The sequence below is a fragment of the Simochromis diagramma genome, unplaced genomic scaffold (genome assembly GCF_900408965.1).
Source record: "Simochromis diagramma unplaced genomic scaffold, fSimDia1.1 OVJJ01000618.1, whole genome shotgun sequence".
NCBI lineage: Eukaryota > Metazoa > Chordata > Actinopteri > Cichliformes > Cichlidae > Simochromis > Simochromis diagramma.
Window position 1 is genome coordinate 3,270,674 of NW_024387423.1, and position 20,965 is coordinate 3,291,638.

A 20,965-nucleotide genomic window follows, 5' to 3' on the forward strand; every position below is an offset into this window, starting at 1 on the left:
GATGTAGTGAAGGAGGTCACGCAGAAGGTCAGGCTAACAGAGGAGGATGCTGGGGGTAGGGTGAGATGGAGCCAGATGGTCTGCTGTGACAACCCTTAAAGGCAGCATCAAAAAAGAAGATTTTGTAAATGAATGAGGGAAAACAATAAGAGTAATTTTATGTACTTCACACAGTGAATGAGGAAGGAGAGTTTCCTTATGTAAAAAAGCAGTCAAATTAAGAGGGCGGGCAGAGTTTGTAAGTGACCAACCAGAACTATGTGTTTATGAGTGGAACAGTCTGAGTTCAATTAAAACAACCTGGGATATTTACAACCCACTGAGTGATAAAGTATCTGACTTTGTGAATTATGGTATGAATACAAACAATACAAACTCTCTCATATATATATATATATATATATATATATATATATATCAGAATCAGAATACTTTATTGATCCCTGGGGGAAATTATTTTTTGTTACAGTGCTCCATTAAAATAATAATAATAAATAAAATAATAATAATAATAATAATAATAATTATCATTATTATTATTATTATTATTTGGCTTTATTTTATTTTTAGGTCTGTCTTTTCTGAACTACTTTTAAAAAAAGATAATAGTTTCAACTTTTAGTTTTTCTTTAACAGTAAGATTGTTAAACCTGAATCTCATTGCATGTGTTTTTACAACCCTTAAATAAAGATGCAGCAAAGTAGTAAGCTTAATATTCAGATATTAGAGTTCTTCAGAAACTTTCGAAACTCTAAAAGAACATAAAAGTCATCCGCTGTAATAATAGTGTCTTTAAAATTTGTAATGATTACTTGTGCTTTTTCAGGGGTCAGTAATACTCGATTCTGCTCTACTCTACAATACTATGGTTCTTTTTTCAGTTCTTACCAAACTTGGCTCAAAAAATGGAAGTGAAAGTGTGACATATGCTGAGTTTGTTTGTTGCTTTATTGCAGGAAGTTGAGAAACTGACATTTGTAATACTCAACATCTGCCATCATAGGGTAACATGTGCAGCAAATTAGGATTTTCTTTTTGAAATTTGACACTTGAGAAATCAGAGTTTTGGCACGATTGTCAGCTGACAATTTCATGTGCTAGCAGTATGTGGTATAGTATATTATTCTTACTTTTGTATCTATAGTACTGTGCAATTTTTTTAGCCAGGTGAGGAAAAATGCTGGAAACAAAGAATGCTTTCAAAAATTGAAGTGTTAATCATTTATTTTCCTTCTGTCTCTTAATGTAATTCCAGACACATTTGATGATGTTGAGATCAGGGCTCTGTTGGGGCTATACCATCACTTCCAGTACTTCTTGCTCTTCTTCACGCTGAAGATAGTTCTTAATGACTTTGGTTGTATGTTTGGGGTCATTGTCTTGCTGCAGAATACATTTGGGGCCAATAAATAATCATTTATATTTCTGAAAGCATTTTTTGTTTACAGCAATTTTCACATCTGCCTAAAACCTTTGCACAGTAGTGTATATAAAAAAGAAATAATAACAATAATAATATCAATAAGGTCACCAGAACTGCTTTCAACTACTGAAAAATTAAATAAATAAATAAAATAAAACATAAGAACATTTTTATATCAAACTGACTCTGACAGATTGCTCTATGCATTCATGTCAAGCAGGTTAATCATTAACACTCTGTTAACCAGATTATCCAAAGGATCATTGGATTGAGCCACTACCAGAGTCCTTAACCGCACATGGAAACTTGAACATCTATTGAAATAACTTAATTGGCTCTCAGTTCAACACTGAATTATCTTTAACTTCCTTCTATTTAACCCAGTGAGACTTCTCATGTCATCAGGCGCAGATCTTTTAACTACTCCTAACCACACAGCAAAGTGTGCTTTCAGAAACTGTGGTCCTGTTCTTTGGAACGATTTGCCCGCTGACCTGAGGTCAATTATAAGTGTGTTTACATTCAAAAGAAGACTCAAAACCCTTTTTAATTTCATAGACTTACACTGTATGTGTTTGTGTGTGCGTGTTCGCTTGAATTTAATGTTTTTGTAACGTTTTCTTTTGTTGTTTTTATTGCCCTACGTACAGATCCGTGTAATTTTGATGTCTATCTTTTATAGGAAGAACATTGAGTTTACGTGTACTAAAATGTGCTCTATAAATAAAATTCCTTGACAATTCATTGACATTGACCTCTTGTGTTTAAGTTTACAGTGTTCACATCAGTGCCAATCAACATTTTGTAGTCAAATTTAAGGTATTTTAAATATGGCTTCAACACATTTTAACCCTTGCGAAAGTCTTCTTCTAGGTTATTCTTGCCTTCTCTGTGCAACTTGGTTGGATGCGTTCGTTGTGTGTTGCTGTAGTGGTTTTTTGGTCACATGACAGATAAAAAATTCTGTGAATTAATCTGGCTCTGAGGGTAATATTTCACGATATTACACCAGCACCCATAGTTTTGAAGTCGGTGTGTACCATCAGTGGAGGTGTAACAAGGTGTATGCAGAAAACTCCGCAGCGGTTTGTGAAGCAGCACCCACTCTCCGAATTTAGCGGGCGGCGCTGTAATATTAAACAAGCTTCCACCGTGTCTTTGCGGGGTTGTCTGCCATCAGAGGAGATCAGTTGGCTAGCGGAACAACAGCAGCAGCAGCAGCAGCGAAGGGTTCAGATTCAGAGCCCGAGACCGAGATTTATCACTGTATTCAGTCTTTATCTGAAACCGAAGGTAAAGTAGCCGTTCTTTCAGCGTGGAGAACCGGCTTATCTACGATAATGTGCACGGCAGGCTGAAGTCAGATATGTATCGTGGATGTGAACTCAGGAGTCTAAGCAAACCGTAGCGGTGTTAGCTGTTAGCTAGCTTGTTCGGCGGAAACGGATTTGTCGTGGATTAGCTAAAATGCTTAACGGTGTAGGGCATCGCTGCTCAAATCTTAAACGAGTTGTTTGTGTATGTGTGTGTGTGTGTTTTTCTTTTTAACAAAATAGGTAGATTGGGATAGCAGTGATTGGCTCATTCGGCCGACTAACAAAAATACTTTTAGTACATTCAGTTAAGCGTGTACTCGTGTTTAGCTTAAAGCGTTCCCTGGCATCAGTAGTTTCCTTTAAGAATTAGCTACAGAAAAGGATTAGTTTGAACAACAGTGGGGGGTGTCTTAGCCTTTTGGTGCCCACCATCATTACATTCTTTTCTCACCATTGATTTGGAAGTTCCTATAGGGTTCCCGTAGGGATAGAGATGTTTGTGTAAGACATTATGTAACGAGAAGACATGTGCTCGTGTTGTTATTTTTGTTGCTACCCAGAAAAGTGTGTGTGGTGGTTGTTGATGGGCAGATGAATTTGATAGGCGAGCAGATCAGTCAGTAGCTAACAGCTGCTGTGTCCTAGCCCGTGACCGTCCAGTTCATAATTACTATGTGCAGACAGGCTTTCTACGGTGGGCACAAAAGTCTGCCAGCCTCTGTCAAATTATTGTTTAAAATAGATCATTAGTTGTTCAGCTGTTTGTTTAAGTGAGGCAAAGTAAACAAATTTATACATGTTCCAATTTAAAGCTATTCCATGAGTTTGATCACCTGTTCAGTGTCCCGTACCATACAATAATGCTAATTCCTTGTCTCCACAGGTAACTGGTCTTTTATGGAATGACCACCTCGCAGAGATATATTGAATCCAAACCAGCGGGTAAGTTGACACGCTGCTGTCACCATGCATAAGCCCTGCATCATTTCCACATGTGTTGATGTTCTGCTCTGCTGTCGTTGTCCCTTTTCACAAATGTGCATTAGCCCGGTTTGCTGACATGGAGTGGCAGACGCCAGCTGTGTCAGAGAAGTTTCAAAGCCGTTTTGGCCGCCGGCCCGGAACATCAGACAGCGGGGACACTGGTCTTGGCACATCAGCATCTGACAGTGCAGAAGGTGATGACTTTTGCTTGTTCTTCCTCTGCCTGTAGTGCCTGTTGTGTAACATTGTTTTGAAGACTGTCTCACTGCAGTGACCTGAACACATCCATTAAACAGTGTTGGGTTTGTTTTTCTAATGGTTGTGCACCCTTAAACCTCTGTTCTTTAAAATTGCTCACTAGAAAGTTGAGCGCAGTCATGAAATATTTAAATTAGGTAATGCTTGGCACTTAACAATTTTGGGGAGATGAAGCTGGAACACACTGTGTTGTCCATGGTGTTGTTTCTAGGTCTATTTATAGGGTGATAAAATGTTCATGATTCACCGCTGATGCCTGGGACATTTACAGAGATACTCCCCAGCCAAAACTGACCCAAGGTGCAGCTTGTACTGCTCCAGAGTTGAGGTTAAGTGAGAGGAGATGTTTGAATGCCAAGGCTGTACCTTGCCTGTGGCGGGAATATCACTGTTTTCACATTGTTATGTTTAAAATAGGAATCTCCCAAAGGTTTGATAGCTTGTGTGTGCATGCACTAGTGGAAAAAATAATGGACTGAAAGGCTGTGTTTAATGGATGGCCAGCTGGGATGGGTGGTCCCTGTTTCCAAAGGAAACATTACAAAATAATAGGCTGCAGAGTAGCAGCACTGTAGGCTTTGGGCTGGTATTTATGGGTGGATTGCCAGGCAATTGTCAAGGACAAGGAAAAATATTAGTGAGGTGATGGTGTCCCAGCACACTGAGTAAACTGATGGTTGTTTTGGTGCTCTGCCTGTCACTATGGTGAATTAAACGATCTCTGCTCCTGGCTTTTTATCAGTTAGCTTTAACTGTGGAGAACTTTTAATTAAAAAAAAAATGTATTTAACCAGGAAAAAATGTCTTCACAGTGTCCTGGCCAAGAAAGACAACAGTACAGTCAGTGGAGCATAAACAAATAACACACAAGCAAAGATACAATAAGAAACAACCAAAACGTTCAAACTTCCAGTAAATACCAGTTATTAGTGCTAGTAGATGCATGCGTTCTGTCTTTGAAATAAATGAAAGCAGATGCCATTGAGGTGGCCAGGGTTATCTTACACCTCTTGAACATGTTAATCGCTGAGCTTGGCGCTTGTAAGACAATATTCCTATAACGGTCAGAGCTGTATTCAAGCGAATGGTTGGCAGGCTTGTTATTAGATACACTAATTGCTAGTTTTGCATTATTTTGTCCAACCCTCCACATGTTCATGTATTGAGTTGTGTTCCCTGAGCAAATTTCGTTTATAGCAATAGTTGTAAGCTATTACAGAGCTAAACTAGCAGCACTGACCCACTGTACAATCCTGAGTAGTTTGAGTGCTTTTCTGGATTTTTCTCTGGAAGTTTTGGTTTCCTGCCTTGGCTCATATCATATTCTCAAGATGTCAGTTTGATACGTTGAATAAAGGTGAAATTAAAATACAAAACAGAAGTCTCCAGACATTGTTGGGAGAATCTGGTTAAACATTGTCTACAGTTTTGTGCTCTCCTTCAACAGACAGTTGTCCACTCTGTTCTCACATAGGCAAACTTGGAGCTGAGAGACTTTTCATTGGATGATATCTAGAAACGTTCCAGGCTATAGTGCATGTGGGAAACTGGCTTTAATATATCCAGTAATGCAGCTATTAGGCTTTTTTCCAACCACCTAGACTGATGGCAGTGCCTATAAATATAGCAGTTAATTAGGGTTTGGAATTAAACTGCTTCCAGTTTAGCACCAGTATCAAATTGTCCAGTCCATTGCATTCTTGTGGCTCCAAGCTGATCAGTGCCTTTTAATCTGGGCCTTCATGATTTCCTGACTTTTGCATATTTTATAGAGTGACATCAAACTCATGGAAAAAGGTTTTTGCACATCATAGTCACACACAGGCCTTCTAAAAAAACAAAACTATGTTTCTAAACTCTGCTCAGATTCAGGCATAGTAAAACCTCTGTGTCTAAGCTGAAAAACTATGTACTTGGATGATTGATCATGAATCAATGAGGGAATTGATAAAGAATCAGACCAGCAGGCAGAAGAGATAATGACATTGTTAACAATGATATCTTATCAATGTCTTTCACTAAAAGCTACGATAATGAGTTTTTAGAGTCACCGTGAAGTGGGAAATACACTAGATTTGGTATACAAATGAACAAGTTTTGGGTTTTTATGTCTTTGGGTAGGAATGTGTGTTGAGCAAACATCTAACAAAGGTTGTTCTTGCTGAGGAGTTCAGACATGTTCTAGCCAGTCGTGATTCAGTGGAGCCTTGAGGCGTCTTTTATATCAGATGTATGTTATGTTTAAAAAAAAAAAGTTTGTTCTTTTTTCCCCCCACCCTATTTTGGCATGTTTGCTGTTTATTTTTGTGTGCAGTGATTATTCAGGGTGTCTTAATTTAAATCAGTTCTGGTTTAAACTGGTAAGAGGTAGAAGTATCCCATTCAGTATTTGACTTTGGAGGTACACGTGTGATGTGTGGTTCAGTGGGAGGAGGCAAGGTGCTTAAATAAGCGGCACCCACAGATTGCTCTGTAACTTGAGAGGTGGGTTATAAATACCCCCTAACCTTTCCTGCGTGTGCCTGTTTGTATGCGTTCGTTCAGGGCTCGGTAAAGGCGAGGTCTTCTGTTGGAGGACAATACAGCTTTGGGCTTGCTCGTCGGGCAGCTGTCAGTCTTGGCTTCACAGGTTGTTCTGTTGCTCTCAGGAAATGCAGAAGACTGTTCTGTGTTTTGATTTAAAGCGTTCTGCCGCTCTGCTCACTTCCGCTCGTTGTTAGAAAACATGCCACAGCCTCTAACACGTTTGCTGTGTTCGAGTGACTGCCCAATTTTCAGACTTCAACACTTCTCTGAGGTTCGTAGTGCTGGTAAAACAGTTGTGTAACGTGTGTTGAGGATTGTGGAGATGGCTGGTGTTGGGTTTTCCTGTGTTCCTAAAGTCATTTATCATCTCTGAAGCTTCCAGATTAACATTGCTGTATGTGCTTGCTTAGTAAAGTGGACTCTGTGTTTACTGAAGCTGTAGTACGCCATGTGTGTTGTCAAAATTTTGCTAATTATAGGGGCTGAACTTTTTGTCTGCCCTTCTGCAGTAACATATTTTTATAGTGGGTTATAATTGTACATGTTTCAGGCAGGTATCAGCAGGTTTATTAACACAGTGAACACAGGAAATGTTTGTCATGTAACACGGAGCTCTAATTCTATGCAGTGCTTTAAGTCTATTATAAGCCTATTCCCTGAGTTGAGTCAGTCAAAGCCATTTAATTCTTTCAGCGGTGACACCTCATCATCAAAGTAGGCCACCAGTAAACCCTGCTGCATCTACTTTACACTGCTGACTGAAAATAGAGAAAATGGCCTGCGGTAGCGCTCCAGATATTCTGCACTGATTTAACAGGGAACATTTGTAGTGTGAGAGAAATCCTCTTAATGTTGTTTCTAATGTTTGTCTTCTTTTATTTTTTTTAAAGATTTCTGCAGTTCCAGCAGCAGCCCCTCTTTCCAGCCCATCCGCAGTCAGATCCCCATACCCACTGCACATGTCATGCCATCCACGGCCGGAGCCCCGGCCTCAAAGCCCCAGTCATGTGTCCAGGAGGACTGCCTGTCCTCAGCTGCAGGTCACAGATCTTCCTCTGGCTCCAGAACCCCAAGCGGCACCACGTCAAAGTCCTCCTCTCTCTCCAAATCAGCATCTTCGCCCAACTTGGATGCTGAAGTTGGCGTGGGAGGAGATCCCGTCGGGGTAAAGCCCGACTGCCTGAGTCGATACCGTAGTCTGGTGAATGGGCTGGACCACTCGCTTTTCCCAACAGACCATACGCGATTGGACGAGGGCCACAGGTTTGATACTCCTGCTGTGGAACCTACACTGAATCAGTCAGCCATCCTGGGTGGGTTATGCCCTGACATGAGACTCCGGTTACAGACCGGGATTAGAGACACTCCAGACTACGTGTCTGAGGCCTACAGAGGAAGTTTGGAGCACAGCTATAAAGTTCTGCCTGAAGCTAGGCCTGGCGTTTCTGGTACTGCAGAAGCCTCTAATCAAAGGGGCGGACAGCCTGGTGTGGCCGGATCTGCTGGAGTTTATACGAGTCCTCTTAGCCTTCAGACGCAGGCTCTGTTGAGAGAGCACGCAGGCTCCAAAGGTTATGAGCCGCTGCGGCAGGACAGATGCAGTGAACTTCCAAGCTGGCAGCAGCAACAGCAGCATAAACAACTGGAAAGCTTACGCTTGCAAATGGAACAAATGCAGGTATGTATCTCAATATAAAACATCTACTGCTGCAAGATTGTTGGTAAAGAAAGTGAGACCAACAAGTTTGGATTTCAAGTGTATCTTGTGACACTTTTTCCACACAATATATTTTGCTAGGTGGCAAAACAAAAAAGGCAGCTTTAAATGGGTTCAGATGTATCTGGGAAAATGTAAAAAACTGAAGATTTGTGGAGTAGCTGTTTGTTTGTAAAGATTAAAACTTGGCAAAAGAATAGCTTCTATACACAATGTATAGATTTTCCCAATTCTTTATTAATTACATATAAAATGTGGTCTAATACACATTTAAGTTTATTTTAAAACAGGATTTTAAACAGATCAATAACCAAAATTTAAATTTCAACTACTTCAACCAATTATATGCTGTCTGCAGATATATTTAATTATTCGATCTTTTGTTAACACTGACTTTTGTTATGTTTGGGAGCAGATGCTGACCGAGTGCCACTTTGAAGTGTGACTTTTAGCAGTTTATCAAATCTTTGCTTACAAATGAACACTTAAGTACACTAATGCAGTTTTTCTGGAACTAACACTGAACAAAAACAAGCTAAACCTGATCGTATTGAGAGGTAATTATACTATATGAACAGGCTGTACAACCTCTTGCTGATTCAAAGCCGAGATCGATGAGCTGCATTCACTCATTTCTAATACATAACGTTATTTATTGTATTTTAAATGCTTAGATATACTTTTTTGTGTCCTTTCCCAATAAGCGTTTTTGTCCTCAACATACATAGCCTATTTGACATTAACAAAAGAAGTAGATGACAGACTCGTGTTCATGTTTCTTGGGAATATATTTGTTATGCCAGTTTATTTGTTCTGTCACTGTCAGGTGGCTAGCTGTGTGCTGATTTAAATCTGTTATGTTGTCAGCATAAACGTGGCATGTGTGGCTCTAAAATATAAGTATTTCATGTAAAGATGTTGGCACTAAAGCAGAAATCAAACAGGTACCAGAGCTTATTTATTGATCATAAGAATACTGATTAGCTCCAATGTTACCAGTTGTACTATTGGCAGTGAACAAATAAAGAAACTTGGTGTCCTTTACTATTGTTTTATTAATAATATATTGTCCAGTTTGTATTTCAAACTTTATAATTTGGGGTTTAGAATCAGAAGTTCATCTTCCCTGTTTCTATATGTGCGTGAAGGCCATTGGCAGCTGCAGCACAGTGTAGCACGTACAAAGCTACACAATGAATTATGGTTCCTAAAGTCATAAGTACAAGTCTTTTGCATATAAAGGCAGAAACTCCAGCAGTCTGCCGGTAGCTTGAAGGGTTAATGATTAAAAGTAACCGTTTTGTCCTGAGTGCACACATGCATGACGAGCATCACTATCATTGTCTTTGTCCTGAATCCTGTTAATTTGTTTCTTATACAACATCAACAGTTAAAGCACAAATCACCAAGTAGTGTTGATAAGACTAGTAGTACCATTACAACCTTAACATTAGTCATCTAAAGTTTTACTGGAAAACAAACACTGCTGGCACTGCTAATTATTTCATAGCACAGTGACCCATGTCCATGTGATTTGACAAAAAAGTAGTTGTTACTTTCGTGTTGCATATGAATAATTGGAGGTTATTCATGAGGTGTTTGCAGTACTCAGTACTTTAGAGCACTAGATCTGTTGTTGCTAACTCCTGAATTGTGTGAAAAAGTGGAAAGTATGCAGGTGTGTCTCATCACTTGTCCGCCACTGTCAGTTAACACTGACACGTAATACATTTCTCCCTCTCTTGTTACAGCTAATGGGTGGAGGAATGGGTCAGTACCCACCTCTATACTCAACACCGGTTCACTCTGAGTCGGGCAAGTGGGACGCGCTGGTCAAAGCCAGCGAGAGCCTGCTAAAGGAGAAGGAGCTTATCATTGAGAGGTAAGTGTTTGTAATGGGTTCACTGCTTTTATTAAATTACCAAAACAAAGCTTTGTGAATGTTTGTGTTGTTGTTGATGGTTGGACTTGGTTGTGATCGCAGACAAAAGCAGCACATGGCCCAGCTGGAGCAGCGTCTGAGGGAAAGCGAGCTGCAGGTTCACGGAGCCCTCCTGGGCAGAGGAGCTTCTTATGGAGATATGTATATGCTGCGTCTACAGGTTAGTAAAAACATGCTCTGCCTCCAGAAAGCAACGCTTAGGACTACTATACTGCTGTCATGTTGACTAACTGCACCGATATCTTACTCAGCTGAGTCTTTGATGTTGACTTGCAGGAGGCTCAGAGGGAGAACGCGTTCTTGAGGGCGCAGTTTGCAGAGCGCACAGACTCTGTTGTTCTGGAGAAAGCAGAGGCAGAGCGCAGACTCGCGGCAGTTGAGGCTGAGATGCGGCGACTGACCGAGAATCTGAAGGAAGCCTGCGAGAGGCACACGGAGGAGATGAAGAAACAGGAAGAAAGGGTTTGTGCTTACCCAACACGTCCTTATTAAGAGTCATGCACACGAGAACCACAATATCGAGACTGAAAACCTTTAAACCCTAATGATGGCCAATGCAATGGTTGTTTTTTTTTTTTATATATAAATAAAAACCCTGCCAAATACTTTGCTCTAGCATGTCCCAGTATTTGATATTAGCTAACAGCAGAGCAAAACACTTGACGTCCTTGAGCCCAAGGACATCAAGTGGGAAGTTGTTGTCTCCCACACAAGAAACAATATGGTGTAGATAAAAATCGGTCAGGGTTAATCACTCGAAGCCTGAAGCACGCTTCCTCTTGTCATTAAACAAACTTCTTTGAAACTAAAAAGTAACGATGGGTTTGTCATTTTCCTTTATTCATCATCAGATGATTGAGAAGGGCTGTAATCAGTATTGAGCGGCACATTTGGATAATGTTATCAGATTAACTTGTGTTTATGTTTGCAGATCCGCAGTCGAGACAAGCACATCAGCAACCTGAAGAAAAAGTGTCAGAAGGAGTCGGAACTGAAGAGGGAGAACCAGCAGCGTATTGAGACTCTTGAGCGCTACCTCGCTGACCTGCCCACCTTGGAGGACTACCAGAACCAGAACAAACAGGTTAGGACACTAAACTTTAACTCCTTTTCATTTGCTCAGGTGCACATGTGTTAATCATTAAACCTGCTCATGTTTGTTTGCTTTTTTAAAATAAGCTGTTGGAAGCTGAACATCAGGTAGCAGAGCTAGAAGGGAAAGTAAAAGAACTGGACGACTGTCTGGCGACGACAAACTCGCAGCTGAAGGAGAAAGACTCATACCTGGAGGAGCAGAAACGCAGGGAGAGGGACCTGCTGACCACCATTACTGAGTATGTGTACTCCTCTCTGTAGGCATGTTATTTCTCCTCGCTCTCAGTGTAAAAAGAAAACCTAATAACTGTGCATAATGAGTGTTCTGCGTTATTTTTGTCTTCATCAGTATGCAGCAGCGGGTACAGCAGGGCCTGGAGGATGGAGCCAGACTCCCTTCTCTGGATTTTGAGAAGCTTAGAGGAGAGAACAACAGTTTGAAAGAGGAGCAGCAGAGACTCAAAAAGGTCTGCTTGGTGTGGTCTTACATGTGCAAAGAAGGTTCACCTTTTCAGATCAGGGCAGAACACAAAGACAGGATTCAGAGTGTAAATATCACTGGATAAACTAGAATAACTAAGGACTATTTGTATGTAGGTTTATTAAAAAGTAATTTCTATCCCAAAGTAAAGATGCAGAAAGAACCCACTTTGTGCATTGACCTCAGATGACTCCTGAGCTTAGAGGAAGTTCATGTTCAGATGAGTTAGATTTACAGAGAAGTGAGTATTTCTCTGGGAAATGACTGTATTGTGTGGTTTACAGCATGTTCTCTGCAGTGTGTACCGAATTTGCTGTGCTCATGTGTGCAAGTTAGATCAATAACATGGAAAATATCCAGCACACGCTGGTCGGTAACGCCTCATTGGTGCTTAAGTTGGTGTTGTTTTAATGCTCATTTCTTCTCTTTGCAGGTTATTGAGAAACAACACAGGATGATGGAACAGCTTGGATCACAGATCCAGGTGTTTATCTCTTCACAGGGAATCTGAATGAGTGCGTGTTTGCTGTTTCTGTAGCGTGCAACATTTTTAAATCTTTTTTTTTTTTCTTTTGCAGGCTTTGGAGGAGCAGATATCTCAGGAAGAAAGCAGCTCTCAGGCTCTCAGAGAGGAGGTGCTGGCCAAAGAGCAGAACGTGTTAGAGCTCCACACAGCCATGAAGGAGGTGAGCTATATTAACCACCATCTCCAAAAAAGCACCAACTTTCTCAGTTTCTGTTTAATTTAGAAATCAGACCTCTGAGTGTCCTCAATAAAGCTCGACAGCTCCTAACACCGATGCCGATCATTGTGTTGTAGCTGTCGACCCAGAACCAGGAACTAATGGAGCAGAATTTGACGCTGCAGGAGCAGATGAGCGATCCAGAGCAAAAGTGCACTAACCAGGCTTCCTCTGTCCTGCAGCCAGCTGGGGCTAATCTCACAAAAAGACTGCATACTGAGATTGCTTCCTGCCTCAGTGACCTGCGCTCACTGTGCAGCATCCTAACCCAGCGAGCCCAGGGACAAGACCCCAACCTGTCCCTGCTCCTTGGCCTCACTTGTAAGCACTACTCGAGTTTTTATTTCTGACCTTCATCTTTTTCACTGTAGTGTTGAATTTGATGTTTAAATTAAATGTAATCGAATGAGAACCAATTATGCATTGTTTTTCCAGCACCCCCATCCGTGGCAGAGCACGGCGAGGACTGGATGAATCCTGAGGTGCTGCAGAAGAAGCTGGTCGAAGTCCAGCAGCTCCGGCGCGATGTCGAGGAGCTGCGTAACGTAATACTGGACCGTTACGCTCAGGACATGGGAGAAAACTGCATAACTCAGTAACCTCGACAACCAGCCACGATGGAGGAAACTTGCGGGAACCTCTTCATCTCGGAGGACTCTTAACAGGCTTTTCTTCCACGCTTTGTTCCTGAATGTCAGAGGACTGGACTATAATTTCCTTGAAACGAGGACAAAGGAAAGCCCATATGGTTTAGCTTCTACTTCTCGACTGACTGCATGTCGAGTCTCAAGCCTGCCTGTAGCTCAGAGCCCCCACCTCCCCGCCCCCATCCCATTGAGTTCATCTATTTCAGTCCAAGGGCTAACAGAATATAACTTACCTCTAATACTTGATCCTTAAGCATTGTGTGTCTGTGTGTTTGTGTGCGCACGTGTGGGTTTTTTTTTGTTTTTATAATGATGACGACATGATGCTGTCAGTTACCAAAACAGTCTTATACTTTTTATTCCACTTTGGTGGAAAACTCTTTGTGTAGAAGTCCTGCAAATATTAACTTATTTAAAATTTAATTTCCCTCCAAAGGGGAATTATCTGAGAAGTAGTTGACAATCAACTGAAAATATTTAACCTTTGCTTTTTATTTTTGCTTTTTTTTTTTTTCTTCCTTTTTTTAATGACTTTGCAAGGAAATGTTACTAATGCGCCATTTGAAATGGTGAACACTGTAATACTGGACTCTGCTGTGAGGTATGAGGCATAATAACTAAAAGAGGTTTAATACCAAATCAGCTTCTCACACCAACAGGCCTACCGTATACCAAAGAAACACCGGTCGAAGCAGTCGTGCAGGTGTGCGAGCACTCCTCGCTGCTGCAGGCTTCCTCCTGAATGAATTACCAACATGTGCCTTTCTGTCGCGTTTGCAACTGCAATGCTAATTTCATCCCAGACCAACCACAAAGGGCTGATTGCAGCTGACTCTTCCAGTATAACCGTTCACTCAGTGTGTCAACCAGTAGGACAGTCAATACATTCCCTCTGACACTGAATGTAGTAGGAAAAAAAAAAAAACGTGTTGCAAAGCTCGAGTTGGCCCTGGTAGATGATTAAAACACGGTGAAAGTCTGAGCGTAGATATAGCGTAGATTTCATGTCGATGACAGCAGACTCTCATTCAAGCAGAGCGGTGAACTGTTTGAGTAAATGTATGAATGAGAAACAGTATTAATCTTCAGTATTATTTATTGTTATTTTAGGGGTTTTTTGTTTGCATTGAAAACTCGGTGTGAAAGTTTTCTGGGTCTTCCTAACGTGTTGTTGCTGTAATAATGTACTAACGTGTCTCAGCAAGCATCCACAGTGTGCAAAGGTCCCATGAAGTGTCTGTTAGATTGTATTATTTCTTTGTGGTTTGAGGTGTGATGAGATGGGATGTTCCTTCAGGCGTTTTGACTGTGGAGGTGACTGTGGAGGGGTTGGCTGGATCACCCCATAATCACGGGTCACATCGAAGTGAATGGAGTTTTTGTATTTGTCCTGACGGTGAGATAAGCCATTTAAAAGGGGAAAACAAAAACGAAAAAGCATGACACTTTATGGGAAGAGAAAGGGATTTTAACATAAAAATATGCAACAATGACTTTTATTATTCTGAACACCACCCAGGGACACACAAGCCATTTTTCATTTCATGGGACCTTTAAACTTGAGTAGCACAAGATTTCTCTTTGAAAAGTCGGGCTCCGCATGCCTTAACATCTCAAATGTTTTGCAAAAGGGAAAAAATGTTTATATTTTCATACTTTTGTCCTTGTTTGTATTTGCATATTTTAGAAATAAAGATTTTCGACACTTGGTTTTGTTTTAATTGGTCTCAGATTGCTTTTATTTGTTTAACTTTGCAGAGAAAGGATGAAAAGACCAGACTGTTCCTGCAGATGTGTCAGCTGCACATTCATAATGAGTCCAGGGAAGAGATTGTCATTTAAAAGACACAAATTAGGAGATTATGTCCTACCACCAGCAGCCTGAACCTTACTTTTATGTTTACTCAGAATTCTGACCGTATCATCCAAGTATTGCAGCAGAAACTGAGACTCATCAGACCATACAACATTCTTCCAGTCTTAATCGTAACTTCAGCGTCCTGGTCTCAGCTGACAGCAGCCGGTGTGGTCCTCACCTGCTTGTAGCCCACCTGCTTAAAGGTTCTGTGTGTTGTGTGTTAAGAGATGCTCTTCTGCATATTGTGGATGTAACAAGTTACTGCTCCTTTTTCCATAAGCTCTAAGCAGTCATTCTGTTTCTCCTATTTCACCCAGAGAACTGCTGCTCACTGAACATTGTCTCTGAACTTTAGAGATGGTTGTGTGGAAAATCCCAGCAGACCAGCCCATCTGGCACTAACCGTTCTGATGATCTGTTTGAACTTTAGCAGGTCAGCTTGAGCATGTCTACATGCACTGAATTGCTGCCATGTGATTATCTGATTAGATATTGGTGTTAATGATCTGTGTCCCTGTTAAGATAAGAGCAAAGGTATAAGAAACAAAAGGAATAATGGCTCATTGGGATTTTATTTCAGTGTCATGGGTTTGTGAATGCTTTTGGCCTCACTGTCACAGAACACAGTCGTCATTAATAACATTAGCAACACCTTTACTTCTGCTCACGCTCCGCTCTGCTGTGAACAGCACTGATGTAACAAGATAAAAGTAATTCTTTAATCTTTAACAGCTTTGTTGACGTCGGCCAGTGAAGGATCGGGTTTCCTCTGTCGCAGCAGTAGAGTGGCGTTTGTCACGATTCCACGCGACTGCAGCGTCTGACCATCATCATCATAGTTGCACTGTGGGTATGCGCTGATGATGTCATAACTGGGCACACCGCCCCTTCTGTAGTGCAGCGACAAACAAAGAGCAGGCTGGGTCACGTGATTGTAAAAGCAGCAGTGCGGTCAGTGCATTGAGATGTGTCCTCACCTGTGTTTGTCCAGGTACCTCCGCAGGTCACCGACTGTTTCCGACGGGGACATTTTCACTATGTAAGTGTGACTCCCGTCTTCTGACTTCACCTTGAGAGTGATGACATTACAGGCAGGCTGGTAGGCGCTGAAAGCCTGCAGTCTGGTGGCAGCCATGACGCATTATGGTTGTTAGAAAAATGTGGGTGAAAACTGGAGCGTTGCATCACAAACACGGTCACCAGCTGATGGCTGCCCTCATTTTCAGATCAGCACATACAGTAATCTCTACAATCTGGACGATCAGTGGCCAAATCGGGATTTAAGCAGGTCTTACATCAAGTGTGGTGTTCTTAAATTCCTTTAACCCACTTTGTACTTGTCATTTTTTCCATGTGGTATTCATTTGGTATGACAAATGTTTTTAAGCCATGCTTATTTGCACAGCATGAGTTTGTGATGACTGACACCCTCTGGTAAGTCTGTTAACTGGCAGATTAGACAAATATTTATGCTATACACATAAAAAATAAAAGAGAACATTTGGTTTACCTCTCAGTGCTCGCTTGCAGTGACGGTGTATCTATCAGTATCACTGAACTGCTGCTGTCCACATCAGATGTACCCTGGTAGAAGCACACTGATTATCAGTGCTGTCTTATATATACACGAGGACTTAACCATTAGGCCCTCTATAAAGATTTTACCAAGTGTTGCTAAACAGAGAAACAGTGGAACTGAAATCAGAGATTTGTGCAGGCCTTTAATGACATTAATGACAATTAATGTTGATTTTGGCCTTCTGGAGCCTGGTCTTCACCAGGGGTGACTATGTTTTGGGGCACTGTCATGCTTAAAGACAAAGCAACAACCCAGACACAGGTTTACTGGTGACTGCTTGAGATTTTGCTCCCAAATCTTCACATATCCTTTTATCTTGATTTCTTCCACCTTGAAGAGATTCCCAGTTCCAGACACAACATAATACTGCCACCACTGAGTTTCAATGTGGGGACGTTGTTCTTTGCTTTATATGTCTCTCACTTCTTTCTCCAAACATAAAAAGCATCTCTTTGGCCAAAGAGCTCTAGTTTTGTCTCATCTGATCAAAGCATGTGCTACTAGTATCTAAAATCTTTCTCCAGGTTGTCCTTCAGTGAAGTTTGGCATGAAGTTATCTGTTCTGCAGAAGTGGAGTTTTTCTTGTTCTGCAGCTTTGCAGTCCATTCCTGTGCTGGATTCTAGTGATTATCTTCTTTGAGACTATAATTCACAACTCAAGTAAGTCTGAACGGATTTCTTTTGTTTTTGGTAGCATGCTTTCTCAGGTGGCAGCTCAAACCCTTGAAGTTTTTATAATGTGAGAAAATTGGAAGCTAACTCTCAGTTTCAACTTCTTAGCTTCGATCATTACAACGTTAAAGCTCATCATTGCACAGCAGTAGTGCCTGCTATGGTTTTTCAGGGAACTAATAATACTAATCCTGGAATTTTTTGCTTTTTTCTAAAATAGTAATAATAGTTCATGCTTTATAAAGAAAACTACAATGTTTACAAATGTTATGTTAAAAATTCCTTGGTCTACTTAAAAAAGCACTCAGAAAAATGTTGACGAAGCTTTTAAACTTTGTAGGGTGGCTGGTAATTTTGTCCTCATCTGTATATTTGTACAAACAGATAATTGCTGCTTCTCTACGACTCACCTGCAGCTTTGCCCTCAGCGAGTTCCTGATATCAATCACTCGGCCGGCCTTCACCACCAACTTCGGCAACTTGTTCAGGAACTGATCTGTGGTCAGCTTCTTGCCTTTGAATCAGAAGAAAACATGAGAATGACAGCAAAGTCTCTGAGGATCTGCACCGCGGCTTTGATCAGGGTGACGTTTGCAGAACAGACCGGGTAAGTGAGAACTCAGCGAGCTTGCTGATTCATCTTTGTCCCCACAAACAGCCTGTCCTTCACCAGGAAACGTTTCCCACGGGAGCCTAGAGTTGAATTCCTCGTATCGCCTGTCATGAAGCTGCAAAGAGAATTTTTGTGAAGACAGTCGATTGTTCCCAAATACAAAATAAGAAGAAGAAACTGAGACTCACCTCAAAAGGTACACCATCCGGAAATCTTTCTTGAAGCTCAGATGGAAAATAGCCATCCATTAGATCTTGCATGCACTGCTGCAGGGACCAAGAGTTTACTTTTAACCAAGGAAAGATTCCAGTTTAATACAGACTTTGATTTTCCTTTTTTTAGTGTAGCTAACCTGCGTGCTGTGCTCCTGATATGAGCGGAAAGGACCATCAAACATTACAATGCCATTCCTGTAGAGCCTCAATGGAATGGGATCCTTTTTTGCCAGCTGTGCTCCTGTCGCTGTCATTTGCACAAAAGACTCTCCTTCCCCTAGGAGGACGTTCAGTTCTCTGATCCTCTGCAGCACGAGATCAAAGTTTATGTGGAAGCCTCTTCCACCAGAAGTTTCTGCAGAAGACAACAAAACAAAACAAAAACAGCACAGCTTTAACATACAAAAGACACGGAGGGATTGCAGGTCTGCAGGACTGGTGGATCTACCTCGCTCTGCAGGATCACCAGAGTCTGTATCTCCCACCCAGATCAAACCATAATCGTTCAGAAAGTCCTGCAACAACGACAGCAGCTCAGTGAAACCTCCACACTGATAAAATCACGATCTCATACTTTATGAACACACCTTACTCACCTCCATCTCATGCACTTGATTTTGCAGTTGTTGGCACCGGCTTTCGAGATCATCTCTGCTCCTCGGGTCATGCTTGCTTCCTAAATCCACACAATCATGAAAACGCTTTGATCGACTTAACATAAATCGAACTCAAGTCTGTGCCTGCTGTAGGTAATTACCTGACTTCTCCCTGAACCCTCAGCTTCTCCTCTAAATCTGAAATCTGTTTATCCTTGGGAGGAATGACGAAACCATAAAGTGAGGTTTAAATATGTTTAAAGGATGGCTGGCAGTTTTGGTATTCGTTGAAAGGGTTGCATGCTCACTTTGCGCTCTATCTCCTTTGCCTGGCTCCTCACTGTTTTCTCCAGGAGGGTCACTCGCTGCATCATGGCAGACATGAGGTCAAAGTTGGTCGGAGGACACCCTGGAAACCAGCAGTTAAGTATTAGAAAAATAAAACGTATAATCATTTTGTATGTGATAAATAAAAGAAGATATATTGACACTGGAATATGAAGCATTGTGTTAAAGCCTACCTTTCTTTAATGGAGCTCCCGTATTTGAGGTGGAGGCTTCGTTGGTTGTAGTGTGAGAGTAATCAGAAGACTCATCGGCCATTTCAGCCTCAAATTCTAAAAACAAAAAGTATCATGGTTATAAAAGATGTTTTGCTATTTTTTCAACTGGAAAAGTTACCTGATAAACTTATGATCAGTTTCTCCAGTAAGATGTAATTGTTATTATTCGTCAAATGTGAGGATTTGCTGCATTTTGCTCATCACAGTTTAAGTTATTTATGTTGTGGACACATGAATACTGTTAGATCTCCACACACTTTAAATCAAACAATCACAGTGTGACTAAAGTGCAGACTTTCAGCTTTAATTTGAAGGGTTTAAAAAGAAAGTAGTTCTAGTTCTACACAGCAAAATCTCCAGTGTTAAATTAACACTAGAGAGTGTCTATATGGGTCCACACAACACTGTTGAGTGTTAAATTAACACTTTTGACAGTGTTATATGTTTAAAAGTAACCTAGTCAGTTTTGAAGATTAACAATGACTAACACTGAGCAGTGCTGATTTTCTAACACTGGAAAATAACTCAAAATGTTAGAAATATTCCAGTGTTAGAAAATCAGCACTGCTCAGTGTTAGCCATTGTTAATCTTCAAAACTGACTAGGTTACTTTTAAACATATAACACTGTCAAAAGTGTTAATTTAACACTCAACAGTGTTGTATTTAACACTCAGAGGTGTGGACCCATATAGACACTCTCTAGTGTTAATTTAACACTGGAGATTTTGCTGTGTAGCTGGGATGTATTTATTTATTCTGTACTTGTACTTTACTGAATTTGCAGCGCTGCTGGTGATCTGTGAGTGCATCGTTACCTTTCAGCAGATTCCTCCTGAAAGGAACTTTTGATTTGCTCCTGCAGGTCGAAGAAAATTAAGTGTGGCGACATGATTGATACGTTTATTCTGCACAATAAAACTACAGTCCAGTTTCTACCTGTGTGGAGTTAATCACCTACCCTTGGTCTTTGTGAGCGCCCTGCAGAGGAGTGCGTTTGGTTTTCTTTAGCATCGACAAAGGAGAGCTCATTTTAAATCCAAAGCCTGAATATCCCACACTTATTTCTTCTTTGGACTTCTTTCTGTTCAGAGAATGAACTATAACAGAGGTTCAGAGGGATTTCCAGTGTTTTCTCAGTTTGTGTGGAGTCCGTTTCCAATAGCAACAATGTAACGTATTAAGTGAAGTCTGCAGAAGTGCCTGTTTCATCCAGAGGAGGTCGCTCTTTCTGTCCTCACTTTAAAATTATTAATTCATTTCCAAACTAAGTGATTGTAGTTTTTTTTAATGTGAGAAGTCATAAATATTTAATGTTTTATTCATCATAATAAGATGTATTATGAAATGTAAGCACTGGTGATGTCATGTTGGGAAACTAATGAGACAGAAAAACAAAACAAAAAAGCCTTTTTTTCATGAAAGATAAACAAACATTGAGGAGTGGTGTTTCCTAAATTTGCCTTTACTATTTAGATGCCGTTAACCATGGATACTCAGAAATTATGACGGCAGCAACTAATCTTTGCCATAACATTTTTTCTTCCCAACTTTGTCATACAGACATACCGCTCAGGCGGTAGAACAGGTCATCTACTGATCGGAAGGTTGGTGGTTCGATTCCTGGCTTCCCCTAGTCTGCATGCCAAATATCCTTGGGCAAGATATTAACCCCAAATTGCTCTCCAATGCATCCATCGGAGTATGAATGTGTGTGAAAGTTACTTAGAAAGCACT

General features: G+C 40.9%; 2 protein-coding genes across 5 annotated transcripts; one reads left to right on the forward strand and one right to left on the reverse strand.

The window, feature by feature from the left end:
• Positions 1-2,584: 2,584 nt before the first annotated feature.
• Positions 2,585-14,854, forward strand: cep85 (centrosomal protein 85). 4 transcript variants are annotated; one of them, XM_040013066.1, is made up of 14 exons: positions 2,585-2,717; positions 3,624-3,682; positions 3,787-3,918; positions 7,399-8,186; positions 9,977-10,107; positions 10,210-10,327; positions 10,444-10,629; positions 11,099-11,251; positions 11,347-11,501; positions 11,612-11,729; positions 12,177-12,227; positions 12,322-12,429; positions 12,564-12,807; positions 12,922-14,854. In XM_040013066.1, the coding sequence occupies exons 2-14, from the start codon at positions 3,643-3,645 to the stop codon at positions 13,083-13,085; spliced, it is 2,388 nt and encodes a 795-aa protein (XP_039869000.1). In that variant the 5' UTR covers positions 2,585-2,717; positions 3,624-3,642; the 3' UTR covers positions 13,086-14,854. The 4 variants fall into 4 exon arrangements, with proteins under 4 accessions (XP_039869000.1, XP_039869001.1, XP_039869003.1 ...); XM_040013067.1 differs by having other exon boundaries at positions 12,669-12,807; XM_040013069.1 differs by lacking the exons at positions 2,585-2,717; positions 3,624-3,682; positions 3,787-3,918 and adding an exon at positions 3,926-6,611.
• Positions 14,855-15,544: 690 nt separating this feature from the next.
• Positions 15,545-20,394, reverse strand: ubxn11 (UBX domain protein 11). Its single transcript, XM_040013070.1, is given in 14 exon segments — positions 15,545-15,881; positions 15,969-16,112; positions 16,502-16,575; positions 17,653-17,756; positions 17,847-17,970; positions 18,044-18,121; positions 18,208-18,425; positions 18,519-18,585; positions 18,667-18,719; positions 18,799-18,880; positions 18,975-19,075; positions 19,188-19,283; positions 20,047-20,087; positions 20,190-20,394. Coding segments are annotated over 14 exon segments (1,425 nt in total). The 5' UTR covers positions 20,261-20,394; the 3' UTR covers positions 15,545-15,709.
• Between the last annotated feature and the right edge of the window lie 571 nt (positions 20,395-20,965).